Here is a 20,380-nt window from a genome sequence, read left to right as displayed (position 1 = left end):
TTACGAACTCGTATAGGTAGTGTCAAACTTATGGAACAAATCACTTATAAACTTATGGTAATACGAACAAAAGATTCTTTGTCGCAGTTTGTCGTTTAGCCTTGTTTCATCAACATTTTTAAAACGAGCGTTTAAAAATCTTAAACGGTTTTTAAAAGAAAATTACTCGCTCATTTTTATAATATTTTCTTTCTTTTTTTAAAAAAAAATAATTTAACCTTCGTTTTAAATTGCATCTTGATAACGCGCGCCCCCCGAAGGAATTTGGCTTAATTTTTGTTTTGTGTTTAATATATTTTCACGATTATTATTTTTCATAATGATTCCTTAATAATTTGTAAATCTATACTTTTGAAAACTGCTTCTTAAATATTTCCACTCCAATGTTAAGGATGATTCAGATTTTAAAATATTAATTTATGATCACGTGGTACTTTATCAACACCACCACCACCACCCAAGGCGGTATTTTGGGGGCCCCCTTCCCCGATTTGGCGCCTATTTGGTTACATTTGGCGCGCGCTTTAAGATTGTGTTTAGATTAAAAAAAAAAAATTTTTATATGGCTCCTTGGCTCTCTCTGGATGGGCGGTGATTTGCTTAGCGGATAAAAAGTGATTGTTTGACGTGAATTATCGGCTCCGAGAATCTGAAGTGTATTTATTATTTAAGAACGAAACGAAACATTCGCGGTGACGAGAGGCAACACCCCCGCTTCATCAAACGCGCTTTTTTTTTTTTGGAAAAACATACGAAGATTTTTGCGAACCCCCCCTTCAAAGATGAAAAGATGCTTTCCGACACTTCTAGTTTCGTTCAATCAATATGTTTTTGTTCAGGGTTGCCACGGATCAGGGAAAACCTTTAAATAAGTCAGGGAATTTCAAAAGGGGCCAGGGAAATGTTAGGGAATTTTACGAATTTCATCAAAGTCAGGGAATTTTGCTAAAGTGGCTTAAATATCCAGGTGGGTGACCTTTTAAACGGAAGTTTTAAACGAGATCACGTTTGACCAGACACTGATATCACGGAGATCGATTGGCTCGCTCCGCAGTGTTTTACATTAAATATTCAAAAAAAGAGATTCAAATGCATGTTTACTTATATTTCGAACGTCAGGGAAAACCAGGACAAGTCTGAAAATTTCGTGGCTATGAGGGGATTGTATTTCAAGATACTTGGAGGGATTACTGTATGGAATGTTTAGTTCCTCATGAGACCTTAACTACTTACTAGTCTTCAAGATATGAACAACATCTTACTAATAATTTTATTTAAATAATGTAATAACGAAAATTATAACCAGCTTAGGTCGAAGTAGGTCATATCTTAGGTCTTTGTTCGGAGCAGGACTTGATTGAATTATAACATGTTTATTTTAAGACCAGATACAACAATATTTGGAGCCATTACTCTACAGCTCTGCGCAATACCTAGTTTCTCGCGAAAGTAATTAAACATCACGAACGAAATGAAACCCGATGTTTAAAAATAGTCTTGACGTCAAGCAACGTCTATTTGGTGCTATTACAGCGGACCATACTGTGTCCTTCTTAATGTAACGCGATAAAAAGGGGAAGTTGACTTAAATTGAGAGAAAAGGGGGGACCAAACGTCAAAAAGAGCCAACTTAAAAAAAAGTCCTCTCCCCGCGTGGTGGTAACGTTCTCTAAGCGTCCAAGTTAATTCTCCTTGGTTCCTTGGCGTGTGCCTGCCTGCCTATATAAGATGGGCTATCCTTAATGGTTTTGTGGCAGTTGACTCGAAGACGGTGAAGGGGGAATTGAGAAGGAAGAAATCGGAAGCTAGACTCTCTTTGTAAATAAATTTCAAAGTTTTAATTTCGAAAAAAACTTCTTGAGAGTTATTTTTCCTTCACGAGAGAGTCTTGGGTTCCGTAAACTTTCTTCAAACCCTTTCTAGTAAGTAGAAGGCTCGCGCTGGACAACGGTCAGACCGGTAAAGTGTCGACCATGATAGTCGCAGCGGCGGTGGCGGTTTTATGGACTTGTACCGTGGTCAGCGGGTTGAGGACTGAACCTAATTTCGCCAAAGAGAAGGAGGTGAGAGAGATTATTGTTTTGCGCATGCATGGTCTATAAGGGTCAATGTGTCCAAAAGGGGATTATATTCGTGGTCAATTCAAATGTGAATCATTCTTTGGTGTAAGCAAAATTAGGCTTAAACGTTTAATTATTTAAATTATTTTGGGTTTCGAAATATCGTTATGATAGTTAATAATAACAGAAGTGTATATTACTTTTTTTCGAGAGAGAAGTGTACCACAAAACGGGGTAATTGTAACATGAGTCTTCCCAACATCATATTAACATTTGGAGAAAGGTTACTAAACCGAATAGCAAACGCGATAAATAGTTCCCTCATCATTACTCTATTAGAGTTTAACTATTTGCCAAGGCGCATGCGCTTGTGGATTTTTGTCCCACGTCAAGACAAGGTTTATGGGTTGATTGCTGAGGATTTAGTACTGGCAAACAGTTATAGAATTCACCCTAGCACGGTACGATGCCCGTCTGAAGTTTGATGAGCGGGAGAGCAAAACAGAAAAGGGTGTGAGCCTGGGAAGAAGAAGATACACGTTACATAATTAAAGTATTAAGAGGATTCAGAGTCTCATCCTTCTTCTATTATCCCCTTCCAATGATAACAATAATAATACTTGTTTATTATTTACTCTGTTAATTGTCAGGCGAGAAAATAATTGCAATTGAAGGGCAACAATTTGTAGCAGTCTTTCAAGCATGATATTATTATGCTAAATAGTTTTTAATGCGCTCGTGGGATGTGTGTTTAGTCTTTCATAAATTATGCACGCTTTGACGACTTTATACGAAGCTCGAACCCCAAGGTGATACGATGAGATGATTAAAATGGCTTTCGTGATAATTAGGGTTATTTTATACTTGTTGAACCGTGGTTGGTAAACGAGCAATTATGCAAGGCGAACGATTAAACTAAACAACGTATAACACACTTTGAAAACAACACGGAAAATGCTCTCGTTATTACATGACCTTAATGAAGGACTTAAGTTTTCTCATGTCTTTCGTTATGTGTGTTTCTTCAAAATGGCCCAAACCATGGTGACCTTTAACCCCCTGGGAGAGCTAGTAATCACTTTGTCCACGTGCAAGGGGATGATCTTTAGGATTATACATAGTTTGCAAACTAGGAGGCTTCAGGTGCTACACAAGGAGGCCTGGCTCCGTTTAGACTCACCCAGTGAGTCAGGCCTCCTTGTGTAGCACCTGAAGCCTGGCCTCCCTGTGTAAATGTTATGAACCCTTCTAGTCTGTAAACTATGTCTTTCTAGTATTTCAAGGTCATTGTGAATTTAATGTTAAAACATTGTTTAAAGGTAGGCGCGATTAGGAATGGTGATGTAACGAGAGAGCAAAGGTCATTATGCTTTTGCTTGAACCGTAACTAATCTGTTAAATAAAATAATTGGCTAGCCAATTTATTTTCGTCTACAAATCAGTCTTTGCTCTTCTAACCCATACTTTGTTTCTAACTCTCTAGCGAACCAAAAATGGGTTGATAACTTTTATTTATTCACACAATGTGGGTTGCTTTCAATAAATTGTAACCCGATAATCTGGCATGCAAAGTAATGCAAAGTGTTCGACGTCAAAACACGTGGTTAAATTTTTCTTTCTCTCTCTCGTTTTCTTTTTATATCCATATCTAAACATCAAAACTATGAGACAAAAAGAAAACCCTTTGAATCCAATTTATATTTTCTTCGCCTTAAGTCCTCTTCCGGGTACTTGGCGTCTGCCTTACTTTTCTTTCTTTTTTAAGCTATTAGCAAATTAAGTTCAGTCTTGTTCGCACTGATAAATCAAATAATGATTTTCGTATTTTATTAACTAGGTTTGTTTTAGTGGAAGACAGGACTTTACACATTTATTATTTCAATTTAATAATTGGGTTTGATAGATTCTAGAAATATTTGGCCTTTTTTTTTAAATTAAAGAAAGAAAAGAAAAAGAATTCCAAATATGGTATAGCTTGTATTGTTGTCCTTGATGCTATGTAGATATTTTTTCTCTCTAAATTCCACCAATGAGAAGCGAGTTTTCTTTAAGAAACCTCTTGACTTCCAGTGTTGAAAAGTGTGAAGTCTAGAGAAGGAATTCAATGAGTAATAAAATTAGGCTTAGCATAAAAGAATACACGATTCCATTGTTTTACGCTAAATATTATTTTAATTTGGGATTTCGCGCCTTTTTATTTATTTTTTTCTTATACCCAAATTTTAGTTTTCCAGTTATTTTTAAAGCAGACGTTTTAGGTATTGTTTAATTGTTAATTAAGTTTAATTGCTATGAGTAATATAGTCCAGGAGAAAGAGAGGGCGAAAAAAATCTTATGGATTCCATATTTTTCTAGTATCTATCCCCCCAAAAAATGAAGGCTTAGGCCGGTCCTTTTCTGGAATGTTAATGCGTGCATTCCAATGAAAATAACTCATCTAAACACACACACTCTTGCAAGTAAATTAAACTTATCTAGGAGAGTTTAGAAGCATTCTTTTTATTTTTGGAAAAAGGGTTATTATGAAGAACCTAAAAATTGTGGAGCGGGTCAGACTGGGTGGCATATATTTAACACTATGTTTTTGGCTACTTTGAAGTTTTTTTTTTTTTTTTTTTTTTGACAATTTAGACTCTTTGAGAAAACCCACGCATTTGCATATGTGTATTTTATAAAAGGATTAGGGTTAAAATATTGGATGAGTATCCATTACAGGGTTCTTATATGACCCTGGTAAACGTGGAACTGAATTGGATGTTTCTGATTTTTTGAAATATTTAGTATAGTAGTTCTGTTCTAGCTTATCTACAAATAAAAGTGGGAAAATGACTTTATGTGATCAGGGAAAGTGACTTTATATGAACAGGGAAAATGACTTTTAGATGAACAGGGGAAAATGACTTTATATGAACAGGGAAATGACTTTAGATGAACAGGGGAAAATGACTTTAGATGAACAGGGGAAAATTACTTTATATGATAGATGGAAAATTACTTTAGATGAACAGGGGAAAATTACTTTATATGATCGAGGGAAAATTACTTTAGATGAACGGGGGAAAATTACTTTAGATGAACGGGGGAAAATTACTTTAGATGAACGGGGGAAAATTACTTTAGATGAACGGGGGAAAATTACTTTAGATGAACGGGGGAAAATTACTTTAGATGAACGGGGGAAAATTACTTTAGATGAACGGGGGAAAATTACTTTAGATGAACGGGGGAAAATTATTTTAGATGAACGGGGGAAAATTATTTTAGATGAACGGGGGAAAATTATTTTAGATGAACGGGGGAAAATTATTTTAGATGAACGGGGGAAAATTACTTTAGATGATCGGGGGAAAATTATTTTAGATGAACGGGGGAAAATTACTTTAGATGATCGGGGGAAAATTACTTTAGATGATCGGGGGAAAATTACTTTAGATGATCGGGGGAAAATTACTTTAGATGATCGGGGGAAAATTACTTTAGATGATCGGGGGAAAATTACTTTAGATGATCGGGGGAAAATTACTTTAGATGAACGGTGGAAAATTACTTTAGATGAACGGGGGAAAATTACTTTAGATGAACGGGGGAAAATTACTTTAGATGATCGGGGGAAAATTACTTTAGATGATCGGGGGAAAATTACTTTAGATGATCGGGGGAAAATTATTTTAGATGATCGGGGGAAAATTACTTTATATGATCAGGGAAAATGTTTTGAAAAATCAGTTCCAAAGATGACGTCGGAAGACGCACTACTTATTATTACACGTAACAGGTCAACCAAAATTTCCTAAATGCATTTTCGAAATGTTTTCAAGTGTGTAAATTAAGATTGAAAAACATTATCGTAATTTTATATCCCCCACTTTAAATAAATTAAGTGTAATTCCCAAGTGTTATAACCTAATTAAAATGTAAAATTAACTCAAATTAACCCTTTTTTCTTCAAAATAAAACTTGCTGCAGTGCCATGTCCTTAAAACAACCCAGTTTATAAAAAAAAATATAATCTTTAAAATAGATCTTTGGCATTTTTAAAAAAAAAATTAAATTTATAATGAGAATAAAAGAAAAAGAAATACTTCAACAGAAATTAGGATCAAATATAACAGACACACTCGCGAGATAAAATTTAGTTTAAGTTGACAAAATTAATGCCAGAAGTTTCAAGTAATCGCTCATACACTAATTGTATGATTCCCCCCGCCCTTGTTGCTGTTACAATTAACAAACGGTAATTAGTGAATTTTTAAGTTTTATTTTAAAAAATAAGAAAATGTAATAGAGGGGATTATTAAAAGTAAACATCGTTTGAATATCATTAGCATCTTTTTTGTTGTAAAATAAATGTTTCAAATACGTTTTTAAAAAGTATTTTAATCTAGGAGATAGATTAACTGGGACACTTGAATTCAAAAGTCGGAAGCTGAAATGGATTAAAGATTAAGAGATTAGCGCTTAATGCGCGTGAGAAATTAATTTGAATTGAAGGTCGGAGCGCGTGCCAGGACTCCCCGGGTCTGGGAGATTAGCGCACGTGTTGCACTGTAAGGAAAGCTATCGCGAATGAATATCTAGTGTTAAATCGCGTTAGAAATAAAGTAGTTAGTGCCAAGTGTCATTCATTGGTACACTGATATAGAGGGATTATGGGGTCATTATGTTTATAGGGCGAATGTTTAATTTTAGATTCAGACAGATGTTCTTAATACGATGTATTAATTTGAAATTAATTGCTAATTAGAAGTATATAAACTGAAGTAAATAATAACCGTCTACTTCTTGTAGTGTTATTATGGAAAGTTCATTGGGTATGTATGTTTTTACATAGACGTTACAGAAAGGGCTTCAAAGTTACCAATCTTGGACTAAAATCAAATAATTTTGTTCTAAGTTATATCTAGCGTCTTTTTTCGTACACATACCCAATCTTAAGGCATCAAGGTGGTTAAACACCAGACTATAATTAAAAGGGTCCGTTAATATTAGATAATTTTTAATAATTTAATTAAAACTTTACACTGTGACCTTTTGGTATCGAAAATCACGTTTACTTTCGTACATTTGTAAAATAAATATTTTTTTTTTTTAAATTTTTCTCTAAGACTTATAAACTTAACTTTCTTAATTTAGAATTAGGAAGTATTTTAATTGAGACTGAAGAGGCTTGTTAATTCGAGGTCGCTGAATGTTTCTCTCATCTTTTTTTCTGTGTCCTTACATTCCTAGAAGCGTATAACTTATCGTTTCGCGTTGTTACATTAATAAGGAGAAGAGTTAAAATAAGGATTAATTAATAAAATGGGCTAATTTGTCTCCCAGTTGACACGACTGAAATTAAACGTGTAAGTTAGTTAAACGGTTCGTATTTCTCGGAATAGGGGTATTTTCAGCTGGAAAGTCGTAGCCTTTGAGAGAGTATTTGTTTTAGTTAGAGTAGGTTAGGTTGAAGGCTGAGGTAGAAATAGCTCGTTGCTTTAATTATTAAAATGGACTTATTTTATTCATACTCTATTGCGAGGTAATATCAATATATCGCGAGTATTATTTTCTTCAATTAAATTTAGCCTTGTTTAAGGCTGGAGTTTGATGGCTCGCGCTTCAAATCGAAACGGCCTATGGCAAATCTGCACCGAATTTTCCAACTTAAAGGCCGTTACAAATTCCATAATCATTAAATATCCCCGGACGTTTTGTCAAGTGGATAAAATAGTAGTGACATCTAATACCAACCCATTATAGTTTATAATACGTTTAAAGGCAAATCGTTGCCATTTCTCGATCTCGAATGTGTATTTCTAGGGTTATAACCTTCAAAAACGGTTAGATATTTTTTCTTATATAATAACCGGCCACTTAACTAACTTAGGGTGTATAATTCGCTACAAAGTTAAGTTGAATTTCTAATGCAAGTAAAGTTATGTGGCGAGGTATCGCTACATAAGTTTTTTATCGCGGGAAATAAGGAGAGCGTTTTAAATATAACATCTTTATTCCATCCAAGCCAAAACTGAAGTGACCTTTTTTCTCTCTTTCGACCGATCACCCCTTTAATCCCCAAAAAACCCCAAAATTTCCCCAAATACATCTCCGGTGGTCGAAAGCCCGGCGTCAGTCTTTTTACCGAAGGTTTACCAAATAAGGGCATAAAGTGCAAAGAGGGACTTTCACTAAAGTAAGAGGGACTTTCACTAAAGTCCCCGTTGCAACACCCCCCCACCAAAATTGGAGCACCACTGCGACAATAATAAACAAAATGCAACAGTATACAATAAAAAGAGTAATGGGCTGAACAAGCCAATAAAACAACAAATACAAATACAGTATACAAAAAAGTATTAAAAAAAAACAAAAAAACAAAAACGTAACGTATGGTAACAAATCGTGGTGTTTTTTTTTTTCTTGAAATAGATTGAAAACAAGTTATACAAACAAAACAAACGCGTTACATTAGAACACTGATCATAACATTATAATATTTAAGGGAAGCCATATCTTTCGGGTGCCTTAACGTGCCGTTTTGGTCTAGAATAAAGTTCAGCATCAGTCTCACGGTTATTAACGTCATTAAGTTTTCCGTCAATCTGATCTTTTTCCCTCCCCTCATAATAGAGTTTTAAATTGGTCACGTGGAAGGTACCAATGCTAGAATTATCCGATACGTCTTGCAATTCGTAATTGACGTTTGATTTCTTTTTTGAGATTATAAATGGACCGTCCCATTTCGGTGCCAATTTCTTAGTGAAATGCTTGGCTTTATTTGATTGAGGATGCGTTCGAACTAACACTTTATCCCCCACATTATACAATACTTCCCGATGATTTTTATCATAATAGAACTTTTGTTTCGCGAAAGCGTCCTCTTTGAAAGCAACGGAATCTTTTATTTGGCGCGAAATCTTTTCCTTTAGATTTGTGACATATTCGTTCACATCAGAGGTTACCACAGGGTTTCTACCCAAACTTCGCTCGATTGGCGTTATCAATTCCCGACCAGTTATAATTTGGTTTGGGGTATATTTATTGGTTGCCTGGGGGGTACTGTTCATGGCCATAGCAACAAAATGTAAATTTTTATCCCAGTGTCGGTGTTCCTCACCGACGTAACATGCAATAATGGTCTTAATAGTTTTGTTTTCTCTTTCAACAAAGTTTGTTTGAGGGTGATACGCGGTCGTATAGGATACCTTTGATCCCCAATCATTTACTATACTCCTAAATTGATCCGAAATGAACTGTGGCCCGTTATCGCACAAGACAGCTCGCGGGACACCGTGACGTGCAAAGACTTGCTCTACTAGTTTGCTAACTATAGCTTTAGCCGTAGCCTTCCTAAGGGGAAACAACTCAACGTATTTTGAAAAGTGGTCTACTATCACTAAAAGATATTCATTCCTGTTATAACTCAGGGGAAATGAACCCTGTAGATCGAGAGCAACGAGTTCCCATGGCTCAGAGGGGGGTATGGTCTGCATTAACCCAGCGGGTTTCTGTGTAGGACTTTTATACCTTTGACAAACTTCGCACGACCTAATATAATCTTTGCAATCTGAAAACATGCCATCCCAGTAAGCGCTCTTTTGTAGCTTCCAATAAGTTTTTTCCACCCCCAGATGGCCAGAAATAGCAACGTCATGGCAAATTTCAAGCATCTTTAGCCTTAGTTTCTCGGGTATAACTGGACGGTAAACAATTTGACTTTCTGCCTTGCCTTCTCTACGACATGGTCTAGTTTCTATTAATCGGTATAAGACGTTCTCCGATAGTACATATCGATGGGCTTTTCGTTTAACTTTTCGCGCTAATTTATCAATTTTTGGTAGCTGGGAATTTGTCAGGTATCTTTTTAAATCGGAGATTTCTTGATCGTTATCTTGACACTGGACAAAAAAATCTCTATCGAAAGTGAGAGCCAAGTTCTCGAAACTTAACCCTCGGTTTGTGGCCCGAATACTTAAGACATATTGGGTTGATTCTACAAAATCGGGACTCATGACCTCTTCGAAATACGTTCTATTTGACGTATCATCGTCTTCTCCTTCTCCACTTAAGGGGTCCACAGGAGCCCTTGACAACGCGTCGGGAACCACATTATCCTTCCCTTTTCGATGCACCACCACGAAGTTAAATTCTTGAGTTTGGATAGCCCAACGAGTCAATCTAGACGACAAATCTTTCATTTTGTGCAGCCACTGCAAGGCGCTGTTGTCGGTTATAAGCGTGAACTCTACCCCCTCTATATATTGTCGTAACTTCGAGAGGGCCCACACTAATGCTAACAATTCTCTTTCCGTAGCGTGGTATCTTTGTTCGGCATCTTTCAATTTTCGGCTAACAAAAGCTACTACCCTCTCTTTCCCTTCCTTTGTAATTTGATATAAAACCGCAGCTATACCAATTAAACTCGCATCCGTTTGGACAAAAAATTGTGATCCTGGGATTGGGTACCCTAAAATCGGAGCCGTCACTAAACAGTTTTTTAAGTTCACGAAAGACTCCTCGCATTCCATAGTCCAGTCCCATTTTTGATTTGACTTTGTCAGCTCCGTTAGAGGTTGAGCAACCTCCGAGAAGGCCGGAACAAACTCTCGATACCAACCCGCTAGTCCTAGAAAAGCGCGAATTTCTTTGACCGTCTTTGGCCGGGGGTAATCTATTATTGCTCTTATCTTTTCTGGATCCGCGGCAATACCCTTCGCGCTGAGTACATGACCTAAATATTTGATTTCTTCTTTTAAAAAGTGGCACTTCGCTGCCTTACAGGTAAAACCCCCCTCTCCTAAAACTTCCAACACCACGCGCAGGTGGTTCATGTGATCCTCTAATGATTTTGAATAGACTAATATGTCGTCGATGTAAACTATTACAAATTTGCCCAACTGTTCCCTAAAAACATACGCCATACACCTTTGAAATGTAGCCGGACTATTCCTTAAGCCAAAAGGCAGCACATTAAATTCGTACAACCCTTTGTGCGTGACAAATGCTGTATACTGCTTTGACTCTTCCTCTAAACCTATTTGCCAAAACCCATCCTTGAGATCGAGTATCGAAAAATAACACGATCCAGCTAACGAGTTTAATTCTTCCCTAATATTGGGCATGGGATAAGCGTCTGGTACAGTTACCGAATTGATTTTTCTATAATCCCCGCAGAACCGGTGCGTGCCATCCTTTTTTGCCACGACAACTATGGGTGACGCGTATGGAGAATGACTGGGACTTATGATTCCCTTATCTAGCATTTGCTCAATTTGAACATTAACGATCTCCTTTTTGTAAGGAGACAAAGGGTAAGGTCTCGCCCGAATGGGAACATCGGTGTTCAATTTAATCTTGTGCTTTACTACGCTTGTATGGCCCGGTTGACCCGAAAAAACAACCTGAAATTCGTCTATCAATTCCTGAACACCAGAAGGAATATCTCTGTTTGCTATTTCCCTATCCAAATGTGCGGCTTCTAGTTCTACTGAAGCGACAGCGCTCCCCTCCCCATCTCTATTTTTCAGTGGATAAAGCGTTTCATCCGATCCAAAACAATAAGACGAAAGATGGGGTTTGACGTACAACCCGGTGTATAAACAAAAATCCCATCCTAGTATAAATTCACTCTCTAACATTGGCGTAACTATTACATCAAACCTCCATGATTTATCTTGTATCTTTACAATAACACTAGCTTTCCCAGAGATCTCCAAATTACCTTTATTTGCTACCTGCACTGTACCCCCATTCCAAGGTTTCAATTTGCAATTACCCTTCGCCTTGTCCCACACATCTTTGGGCATCACTGTTACGTCCGAACCACTATCAAGGACCGCAAATCCATCCCATGAACCCACTGACACGGGAATGTTTGGTCTACCCTGTTCTTTTATCAGTTTTCTCACTGCTAGAATATTCAAGTCAACGTCCTTTGAAAGGTTTAACGCCGGAAATGGCGTCATTTCATCCCATATTTGGTCACCCATTTCACCCATTTCTCTACATTCACTCATTTCACGCGGGGAAACCTCAACGACCCTTATCAGGCTAGAGTGAAATTGATGACCCTCGTATTCCACCTCCTCCGAAGCCATTTGGTTCTGAAAACGTTGCTCTTCATGGTCTACTTCTACCGCATTATCGGGTTGATTGTCATGGTCCCGCCCTTGACCGATGGAAGATACTTTGGGCATAGGTGGTCTTTGGATATTGTTAATCCTAACAGGGCAACTAAAAGATCTATGCCCGAACCTGTTACACTTATAACACTGTAAGCCCGAATCTGGTTTTCTCTGTGAATAATTATTCGCTTTAATTTGATTATTTCGATTAACAGGATTAGGTTTTCCATAATGTCCTGAGTTTTCGCTCCCCTGCAAATTTTGCCTATTTTCGTTATACCTTTGATTTGGTAGAGCATTAAGTCTAAAATTTTGACTGTTTCTATACGTTGAGCCACTTCCATTAGCAGACAAAGACGTAGGTCTAGGAGTGAAAATTCTATCATATTCTGAAACTTGTTCATTGAGCCTTTGTGCCCTTTGAGCTGCCTCCTGCACTTCCGAAATTGACGGGCTATGCGATAACCGCATTGTTTGCAATAAGTGCGGGTTCATCCCACTTAATATTTTACTAGCAATACTAGTTGAACTCATTTTCGGATCAATTTGGCGACATAAGCGCTCTTTTTCTAACATATACGTCAGAACGCATTCATTTGGCTTTTGCCTCCTACGCGCTAATTTATCTTCAAGTTGATATCGGTAGTCGATACCAACAAAAGCCCTGCAAAAACGGTCGCGAAATTCCTCCCACGTACCCAAATCGACGTTTGCCCTATCCCACCAAAGTACTAGATCCCCCTCTAACATGCATTCCATTTTTTGAAAAATTTCCTTATCACTAAATCGAGATAGTCTTCTATACCTTTCCACGTCGTTTAGAAAACCCAGAGCATCTTGTCCAATGGAGAACCTGGGCATCGTTACATTTGCACTTGCTGGAGTCAGAGTTGAAAAGTGTCCAGCTACATTCTCAGGATTAGGTCTCGCATGGTGAAATGGCTCGACGCTAGACCTCGCAGTGTTGAATGGTTCGGCACCAGCGTTCAATTCACTATTAAGTTCATAAATTTGGGTACCCGAAGTCGACGAGTTGTGGGCTTCGCGTAACGTCTCGAAGTTCGGTGGTTCTGAATCCGCGGTCCCGTCCTTTTGTATCGAGGTGGCTAAACTTTCCAGTGCCACGGTGTTTAGATCTACGAGCTTTCTTTGTTCGTTCATCACTTGCTTCATCATTTCACCCATTTGTTTGGTGACCTGGGTAGTTACGGCAGTTAATATGCTGGTCAAATCGTTTGGGGTAAAACTCGAATTTGTTGGGCTTCTAGCCGTACTAGTCTCTTCATTATTAGACTGACTACCGTCTTCGTCTGTCGCTCTAGGATCATCACCCACTTTTGAAGATTGATTTCGCGTCATCATTGTTAACCCTTTTTCTTTTACTTTTTTTTTTCGCACCGTCTCGTTCCAATTTTTTTTTTCTTCCAACGCAACGTTCTTCCTATAGTCTTCGGTATTCAAGGTTTGAATTTCCCCAACTCTCGGCTCAGAGATCACCGCTTTTTGGCTATGAAATTCCTCTTGGCTTTCCTTTTGATGATTTCTTTGTATTGTTCCAACTATCGGCTCTGAAGAAACCTCGGTATCCTTCCCCGCTTTTTGGGTCGTGAAAATTTCCGCTTTCGCGACTTCAGTTGTTTATATCTTACTGGCTTATTACTGTTCTTCCTTTCTATCCTATTAATTTTTCTTCGGTACCGTCCTAATACAAATCTGCCCCGCGCCTCCACCAAGTTATGTGGCGAGGTATCGCTACATAAGTTTTTTATCGCGGGAAATAAGGAGAGCGTTTTAAATATAACATCTTTATTCCATCCAAGCCAAAACTGAAGTGACCTTTTTTCTCTCTTTCGACCGATCACCCCTTTAATCCCCAAAAAACCCCAAAATTTCCCCAAATACATCTCCGGTGGTCGAAAGCCCGGCGTCAGTCTTTTTACCGAAGGTTTACCAAATAAGGGCATAAAGTGCAAAGAGGGACTTTCACTAAAGTAAGAGGGACTTTCACTAAAGTCCCCGTTGCAACACGTTTATCAACGTAAGTGTTATTAAAAAAATACGGCATGGAATCACGAACGGAAGCTTGGAATAATTTGTGTGAAAAGCTCTTATGTTCTTAGATTTTTTTTTGCGTTCAAAAAATGTCTTATATTAAGTTTGGCTCTTTGTCGCACTCGCTGCTCTAAATTTTTAACTTCTCATCAAGGACAGTTTACTTTGTCTTTAGTAGCTTGATTCGTGAGAAAATTTAAAAATTAAACACAAATACGTAGGAAGAAGGGCTTCATGTTTTGTAAGGTATAATTTAGCAGACAGAAGAAAATGATGGATCACATTTGAATTTGACCGATGTTCCCCCTTTTTCCCAAAACACGCCAGCTCGTTTTAATCAGTTTTGGCGACACATTGATGCTTACTTGACTACTTTAGTTATAGTTAATTATTTATAATTACGTCGAATTAATTTTCGTGCTTGTGTCTGTGTGAAAACGTTTTTAATTATTGCAGATGTTTTTGATCAAATATAAAAATGGGAGAAATATTATACCGGTTAACGTACGAATGGATTATAAGCAAAGGGTTCGTATAGTTTAGCCTAGCGAAGTCTCGTGAATTAAAAATAATTTTATTTTTATATTTTTCACGAGACTTTGAAATATCTCGTGAATTGGAAATTATTTTTAATTTTTTACGTGAGACTTTTGAAATGTCTCGTGAAATTAAAATATTTTTCATATTTTTGCACGAGATTCTGAAGTTTCTCGTGAAATTAAAATATTTGTCATATTTTTGCACGAGATTCTGAAGTTTCTCGTGAAATTAAAATAATTTGAATTATTTGCACGAGATTTTAAAGTTTCTCGTGAAATTGAAATAATTCTGCACGAGACACTTTACAGTTAGAAAGGATATTTATTTATTTTATTTAAATATGAATAAAATTAAAATCAGATGGAATACGTTATGAATTTAAGTCCATTAACAAACGAAAAATCGCTAACCATGTACGACTTCAACAAGGTTCGCATTCTTAGTTACTACACTTTTTAAGTGTGATTAAAAACCCTATCCTAAAAACGTTTTGTAAACACGCGTATAGCGGGTAATCGCTTTCAAAGATCTACTCAAGAAGCACTGTTTTATTTCCAAAATGGAATTTGAAACGATCAACAGTGAAGTCACCAAATTGAAGAAATTACAAGTATACTATTAATTTCAAACCGTCGGCCCTACTTCTCCTTGAAGAAATCCATAACTTGGAGTAATTAGCCAGAACTTTCCCGTTGTTAGTAAGCGGTTAATGCGGTTCTCTCGTACTTCCAAGCTATGGACTTCAAATAATCTTGAACTTGAAAGCGAAATATTTATTTTTATTTGGTTTTCGTGACAGAACGAAGTTATCGTTAATTTACGACCGGTGACATTGTACGCCAACAATAAAAACATTTCACCCAAAGTGCTGTTGAATATTGCTGGCAATAAAATAGCCAGGTTTTGTCATAAAATGAAAACGTCTTTGATATCGGGAAAAGCGGCCGAATCTAGTACGCCAATGTTTTTTTAATTGGGTCCTCGCCATTAATTATTCAATTACGCTTGACTAAGTTTAATTAAATAATTTGTAGATTCTAGGAAGAAACGTCACGCTGACGGTTATCTTCGACAATCATATGGTCATTATGGTAAACAAAGTCAGGAATATAGCCATCATGGACACGAAACTAGGGAAATTGGAAAGGTATTAATTAGAACGACCTTTTTTAATTGTAACGCCGCCAGAGATAAATGGCAGCTTGCATTAAAATGAATTAAAAGTACTTAATATTGTTGCTTGCGCCGAATGCGATACCTTCTTACGCTGAGATAGTCCATCATTTTGATTTATCGGGGATTTTGAACGTAATTAACACTTCAGTACAATTTGCGAATGCGTTAACACGATGTTAACCGCTGTAGTTAATGATTTGAAGAGATCATAGTTACCTGGCTTTAATTCTAATGTATAACCCTAAACTTAAAACGCTGCGCAAGTTTTATACTAAACTAACTATTCAACGCTAGTGATATTAAAGTTCAAATTGAATCAAAAAATGTGTAGGGACACGCCCCACTTTACCAAGACCAGCCTATGGGACCGGCTTCTCCTGTTACTATGAAAACGCAAACACGATACGGAACAAGTGGTTCTTACCATGGTGATAATCCTAACAGCGCTTCGGCAGTACCAGGACGTTATGGTTTACGAGCTTACCAACATGGCGGTTACGAATTGAACCAGCCGTTAGGTCTTCCACCTATTGACGCAACGGAATATGGTACGAAATCAGCCGGAAGTTACGGAAGTGGCCGGGGATACTCGCCATTAGGTCCCAGTGATAGAAGAGCGCCTTATTTACCACCACCTGGTTGGCCCGATGTACCAGGCGACCATAGTACCTCATCTAATAAACCTGTTTCCAACGGAAACGGTGGACAGGTTTATAAATTTCCTTTGCAACCAAATGGATCACTAGGTAGACCTCAATACCCACCTTCTTCAACGGTTCCTGGTTTTGATGGTAGACCAAGCCCAAGCGATTCTTCAAGGTACCCAAATGGACATGATTATCCTAAAAGACCAGATGATCGTAGTTCACCTGGCTATGATCCCAGAACATCCGGAGGTCCATCTGACCCCAGAGCATCTTCAGGCAATGGCTACGACCCCAGAGCACCCGGAGGCTCATCTGACCCGAGAACATCTGGCAATGGTTATGACCCCAGAACAGCCGGAGGTCCATCTGACCCGAGAGGATCTTCAGGCAATGGTTATGACCCAAGAATAAACGGAGGGTCACCTTACGACCCAAGCACCTCTGCCGATCCCGCTTACGACCCAAGAATGAACGGCGGTTCGCCTTATGACCCAAGGACATCTGTAGGCTCTGATTACGATTCAAGAACGTCTACCGGATATGACCCCATGTCATCTGGTACGGCAGGTTACGATCCAAGGCGTCCCAACGGTAACGGCGGTGATATAAACAGGAGGGCCGACTATGGAACTGATAGACGTGGCTTAGTTCCACCGAGTGATTCTAGAAGAAATGGTGTAACTGACCCGAGATTTTCGAGAAACGGTGTGGAGAGTCCTGTTCCAGGTTCAGGGGCAGTTGGAGCCACGGGAATCGGAATAGATGGTGCTGGGTTAGCGTCCGATACTAAGGTGAAAATTGGTCGAGTTGGTACCAACGCAGAAGCCTCGTCCAGCGGGGCTATCAGGGGTCAAAGATCACAGACGCAAGTACAAGGCGCTCACGCTGGTAACGGTACTTTTTCAGCCCAGGCTCAAGCTGGGTTTATCAGCGGAAATACTCAGAGTCAGGTGAGAGGAAGTAGAGACGGGGGCTCCTCAATTTCAAGCGCTAGTGTTAGCGATATTGGAAATGCTCAAAGTCAAGTGCAAGCTGGTACTCCCGATGGCTCGACTAGCGGTATGGCTCAAGGCACTTTTACCGGAGGAGGAACTCAAGCCGAGGCTCAAGGACATCAAGATGGCGGATCTGCTTCGGCACAATCTCAGTCGTCCGGAATGTCTCAAAGTAACGCCCAAGTTGATGCTCGCGGTGAAATAAACAGACCCGAATTCTTCGAGGGAGAGGTTTCGGCTAATACTAGGGGATCGTATGGTACCGGAATATCTTCAACTAATTTGCAAGGAAACTATGGAGCTGCTAAGAAGTATTCAGCGGGAGCCACTGGCTCTTTTGACACGTCCGGAAGAGGCACCACCGATTTTCGTACATCAGGACTTCCGGCAACTAATATCTCGAGAATACCAATCCAACCCGTAATGCCACCGCCAGGAATTAGGCCTGATATGAGACCACCAACAACGCTTGATTTCGGAAGGCCAAGTGATAGAGGAGATAGAGGTTACGGTAGACCTAGTGGCATTCCCAGCCCAGATTATGGCAGACCAAGTCCTGATTCTAGAAGACCTTCACCCGATAGTGGAAGACCTAGCCCAGATTATCGTAGACCTTCTCCCGACAATGGAAGGCCTAGCCCAGATTATGGTAGACCTTCACCTGACAGTAGAAAACCTAGTCCCGATTATGGTAGACCTTCACCTGATAGTGGAAGACCTAGCCCAGATTATGGTAGACCTTCACCTGACAGTAGAAAACCTAGCCCCGATTATGGTAGACTTTCACCTGATAGTGGAAGACCTAGTCCCGATTATGGTAGACCTTCACCTGATAGTGGAAGACCTAGTCCCGATTATGGTAGACCTTCACCTGATAGTGGAAGACCTAGTCCCGATTATGGTAGACCTTCACCTGATAGTGGAAGACCTAGTCCAGATTATGGTAAACCTTCACCTGATAGTGGAAGACCTAGTCCCGATTATGGTAGACCATCACCTGATTACGGAAGACCAAGCCCCGATATGGGAAAAGAAAGTCCTGATTACGGCAGACCATCACTCGATTATGGAAGACCAAGTCCTGACACTGGGAAAGCAAGCCCTGATTACGGTAGGCCGTCCCCCGATTATGGAAGACCATCGCCAGATTATGGAAGGCCAAGTCCCGATACGGGAAAAGCAAGTCCTGATTACGGTAGACCATCACCCGATTCGAGGAGACCAAGCCCAGATTATGGTAGACCATCGCCTGACTACGATCGACCAGATCCTTACACTAAGGCCACCGATAAACCAAGAAGTCGCGTTTCTCAACCAACTGACTTTGACAGACCCACTAGGGTAGATGACAGATACGGAAGACCAACAATGAAACCGGATGACAGGATATACGGCAGACCATCCGATTACGATAAATACGGCAGACCAGCTACCACAACACCAACTCCAATACATCAAATGCCAGAGTACGATCTATATGGAAGACCATTACCTCCGTCGAGGCCAAGTACACCGGAAATTAAGTATGAATCTCCCTATCCAGGATATCCTGGTGTTACTGTAACCCTATATCCCGCTAGACCCAGGTATTTGGAAGGATAATTGAAGAGAGAATGAAATGAAAAATAAGTTTATTTTGGTACGCGTCAATATTTCTCCAGACTTCAGTATAGTGAATTACCCATAACTCAACTGAACAAGAAACCCAAACGACGAAACCACATTTTCCGTTTCATTCTTTCATTCATTATTGTATGCAACATCCTTCTATGAAACCTAACGGTTCGTAATCTTTTAAGGGTTCCCACAATGCCACCAGTTACCTCTCCACCTTACGTTTCCGATCGAAGACCATCTTTCCCCGCCTTCCCACCCCGAACAACCCCGAATCCATTCTACATCGAACAAAGACCAGAGCGTCCTGACACTAAGAGACCCCCAAGTCCGGACCCCTACTACCCGTCACCTCCTAGAGTTGAACCCCGTGATCCTGTACCTTCTCGTCCCGACACTAAGCGACCACCAAGCCCGGATCCATACTACCCATCACCTCCGATAGGAGAACCCCGAGAACCTGGTCTCACCTTTTACCCTACCATGCCGACCTTAAGACCTTTACCTCCCGTTGCAAGACCAGCAACTCAATCACCTACTTACTATCCAACACCTAGGGTGATGACCACACCAAGTACGGATCCTTACTACACTAGACCGGCTCCACCGAGACCAGGCTTACCAGGGCCTTCAAAGTGTTGCGGTTCAGGCGGATCCAATGTTATACGACCTTTCTTCGGGTGTTGTAATGGGGGCGCTAATAACATACCTCAAATACCGGATACGGCAAGTAACGGGGGTAAAGACGATGATGAAGATTGTCCCGAGGTTGAGGTCACGTGTTATACCGTGTATAAAACTATTGGTCGAGCCAGAATTTGTCAACCAGGTGTTTCAAGTTGCTCTAAGTAAACACATTGTTTTAGTTTAGCTTAATTTAAGTTCACTACTATGCCCCCCTCACTTGTCTGACATAACTGCCATTAGTTAATTAATTAATTAAATTTAATTGTAATGATTTAGATTAATACTGCCAACAATCTAGGCTAAATGAAAAATAGCCTACAGAAATGCTAGTCTCAAGCTTTGTGTTAATTAGCTTAGTGTTTTAATTATATCGTAATTTGGAGGTTTTTAAACTCAAAAAGAAAAAAAAAACCTCCATTGAATTAACAGTTTTTTGTATTTATTTTTTCCCTCTTTTTGAAATAATTTGGAGGTTATTTTATTCAGATGAAATCTTTCACCC

General features: G+C 39.1%; 2 protein-coding genes across 4 annotated transcripts in view; both read left to right on the top strand.

The window, feature by feature from the left end:
- LOC149676717 (uncharacterized) overlaps positions 1-20,380 on the top strand; it is a 105,227-nt gene that overhangs the window by 12,891 nt on the left and 71,956 nt on the right. The window lies entirely within an intron of this gene.
- Positions 277-20,160, top strand: LOC149676720 (uncharacterized). 3 transcript variants are annotated; one of them, XM_089838298.1, is made up of 9 exons: positions 277-1,317; positions 1,384-2,063; positions 14,676-14,747; positions 15,120-15,188; positions 15,268-15,369; positions 15,559-15,712; positions 15,794-15,906; positions 16,267-19,163; positions 19,377-20,160. In XM_089838298.1, exons 2-9 carry the CDS (start codon positions 1,974-1,976, stop codon positions 20,041-20,043), a joined length of 4,164 nt encoding a protein of 1,387 aa, XP_089694424.1. In that variant the 5' UTR covers positions 277-1,317; positions 1,384-1,973; the 3' UTR covers positions 20,044-20,160. The 3 variants fall into 3 exon arrangements, with proteins under 3 accessions (XP_089694424.1, XP_089694425.1, XP_089694426.1); XM_089838299.1 differs by having other exon boundaries at positions 277-1,818; positions 1,924-2,063; XM_089838300.1 differs by having other exon boundaries at positions 277-2,063; positions 16,267-19,100; positions 19,749-20,160.

The sequence above is a fragment of the Phalangium opilio genome, unplaced genomic scaffold (genome assembly GCF_054372755.1).
Source record: "Phalangium opilio isolate 3A_F unplaced genomic scaffold, DU_Popi_V2 ptg000045l_1, whole genome shotgun sequence".
Classification (NCBI taxonomy): domain Eukaryota; kingdom Metazoa; phylum Arthropoda; class Arachnida; order Opiliones; family Phalangiidae; genus Phalangium; species Phalangium opilio.
This window is presented reverse-complemented; position numbering and strand designations above follow the sequence as displayed.

Bases quoted from the DNA above. Each gene is read 5' to 3' on its own strand.
- LOC149676720 (XM_089838298.1), top strand. From the start codon at position 1,974: ATGATAGTCGCAGCGGCGGTGGCGGTTTTATGGACTTGTACCGTGGTC. The intron at 15,189-15,267 runs GTTCGCATTCTT...ACACGCGTATAG, and splicing joins CCATGTACGACTTCAACAAG to CGGGTAATCGCTTTCAAAGA. The intron at 15,370-15,558 runs GTATACTATTAA...TTTTCGTGACAG, and splicing joins CCAAATTGAAGAAATTACAA to AACGAAGTTATCGTTAATTT.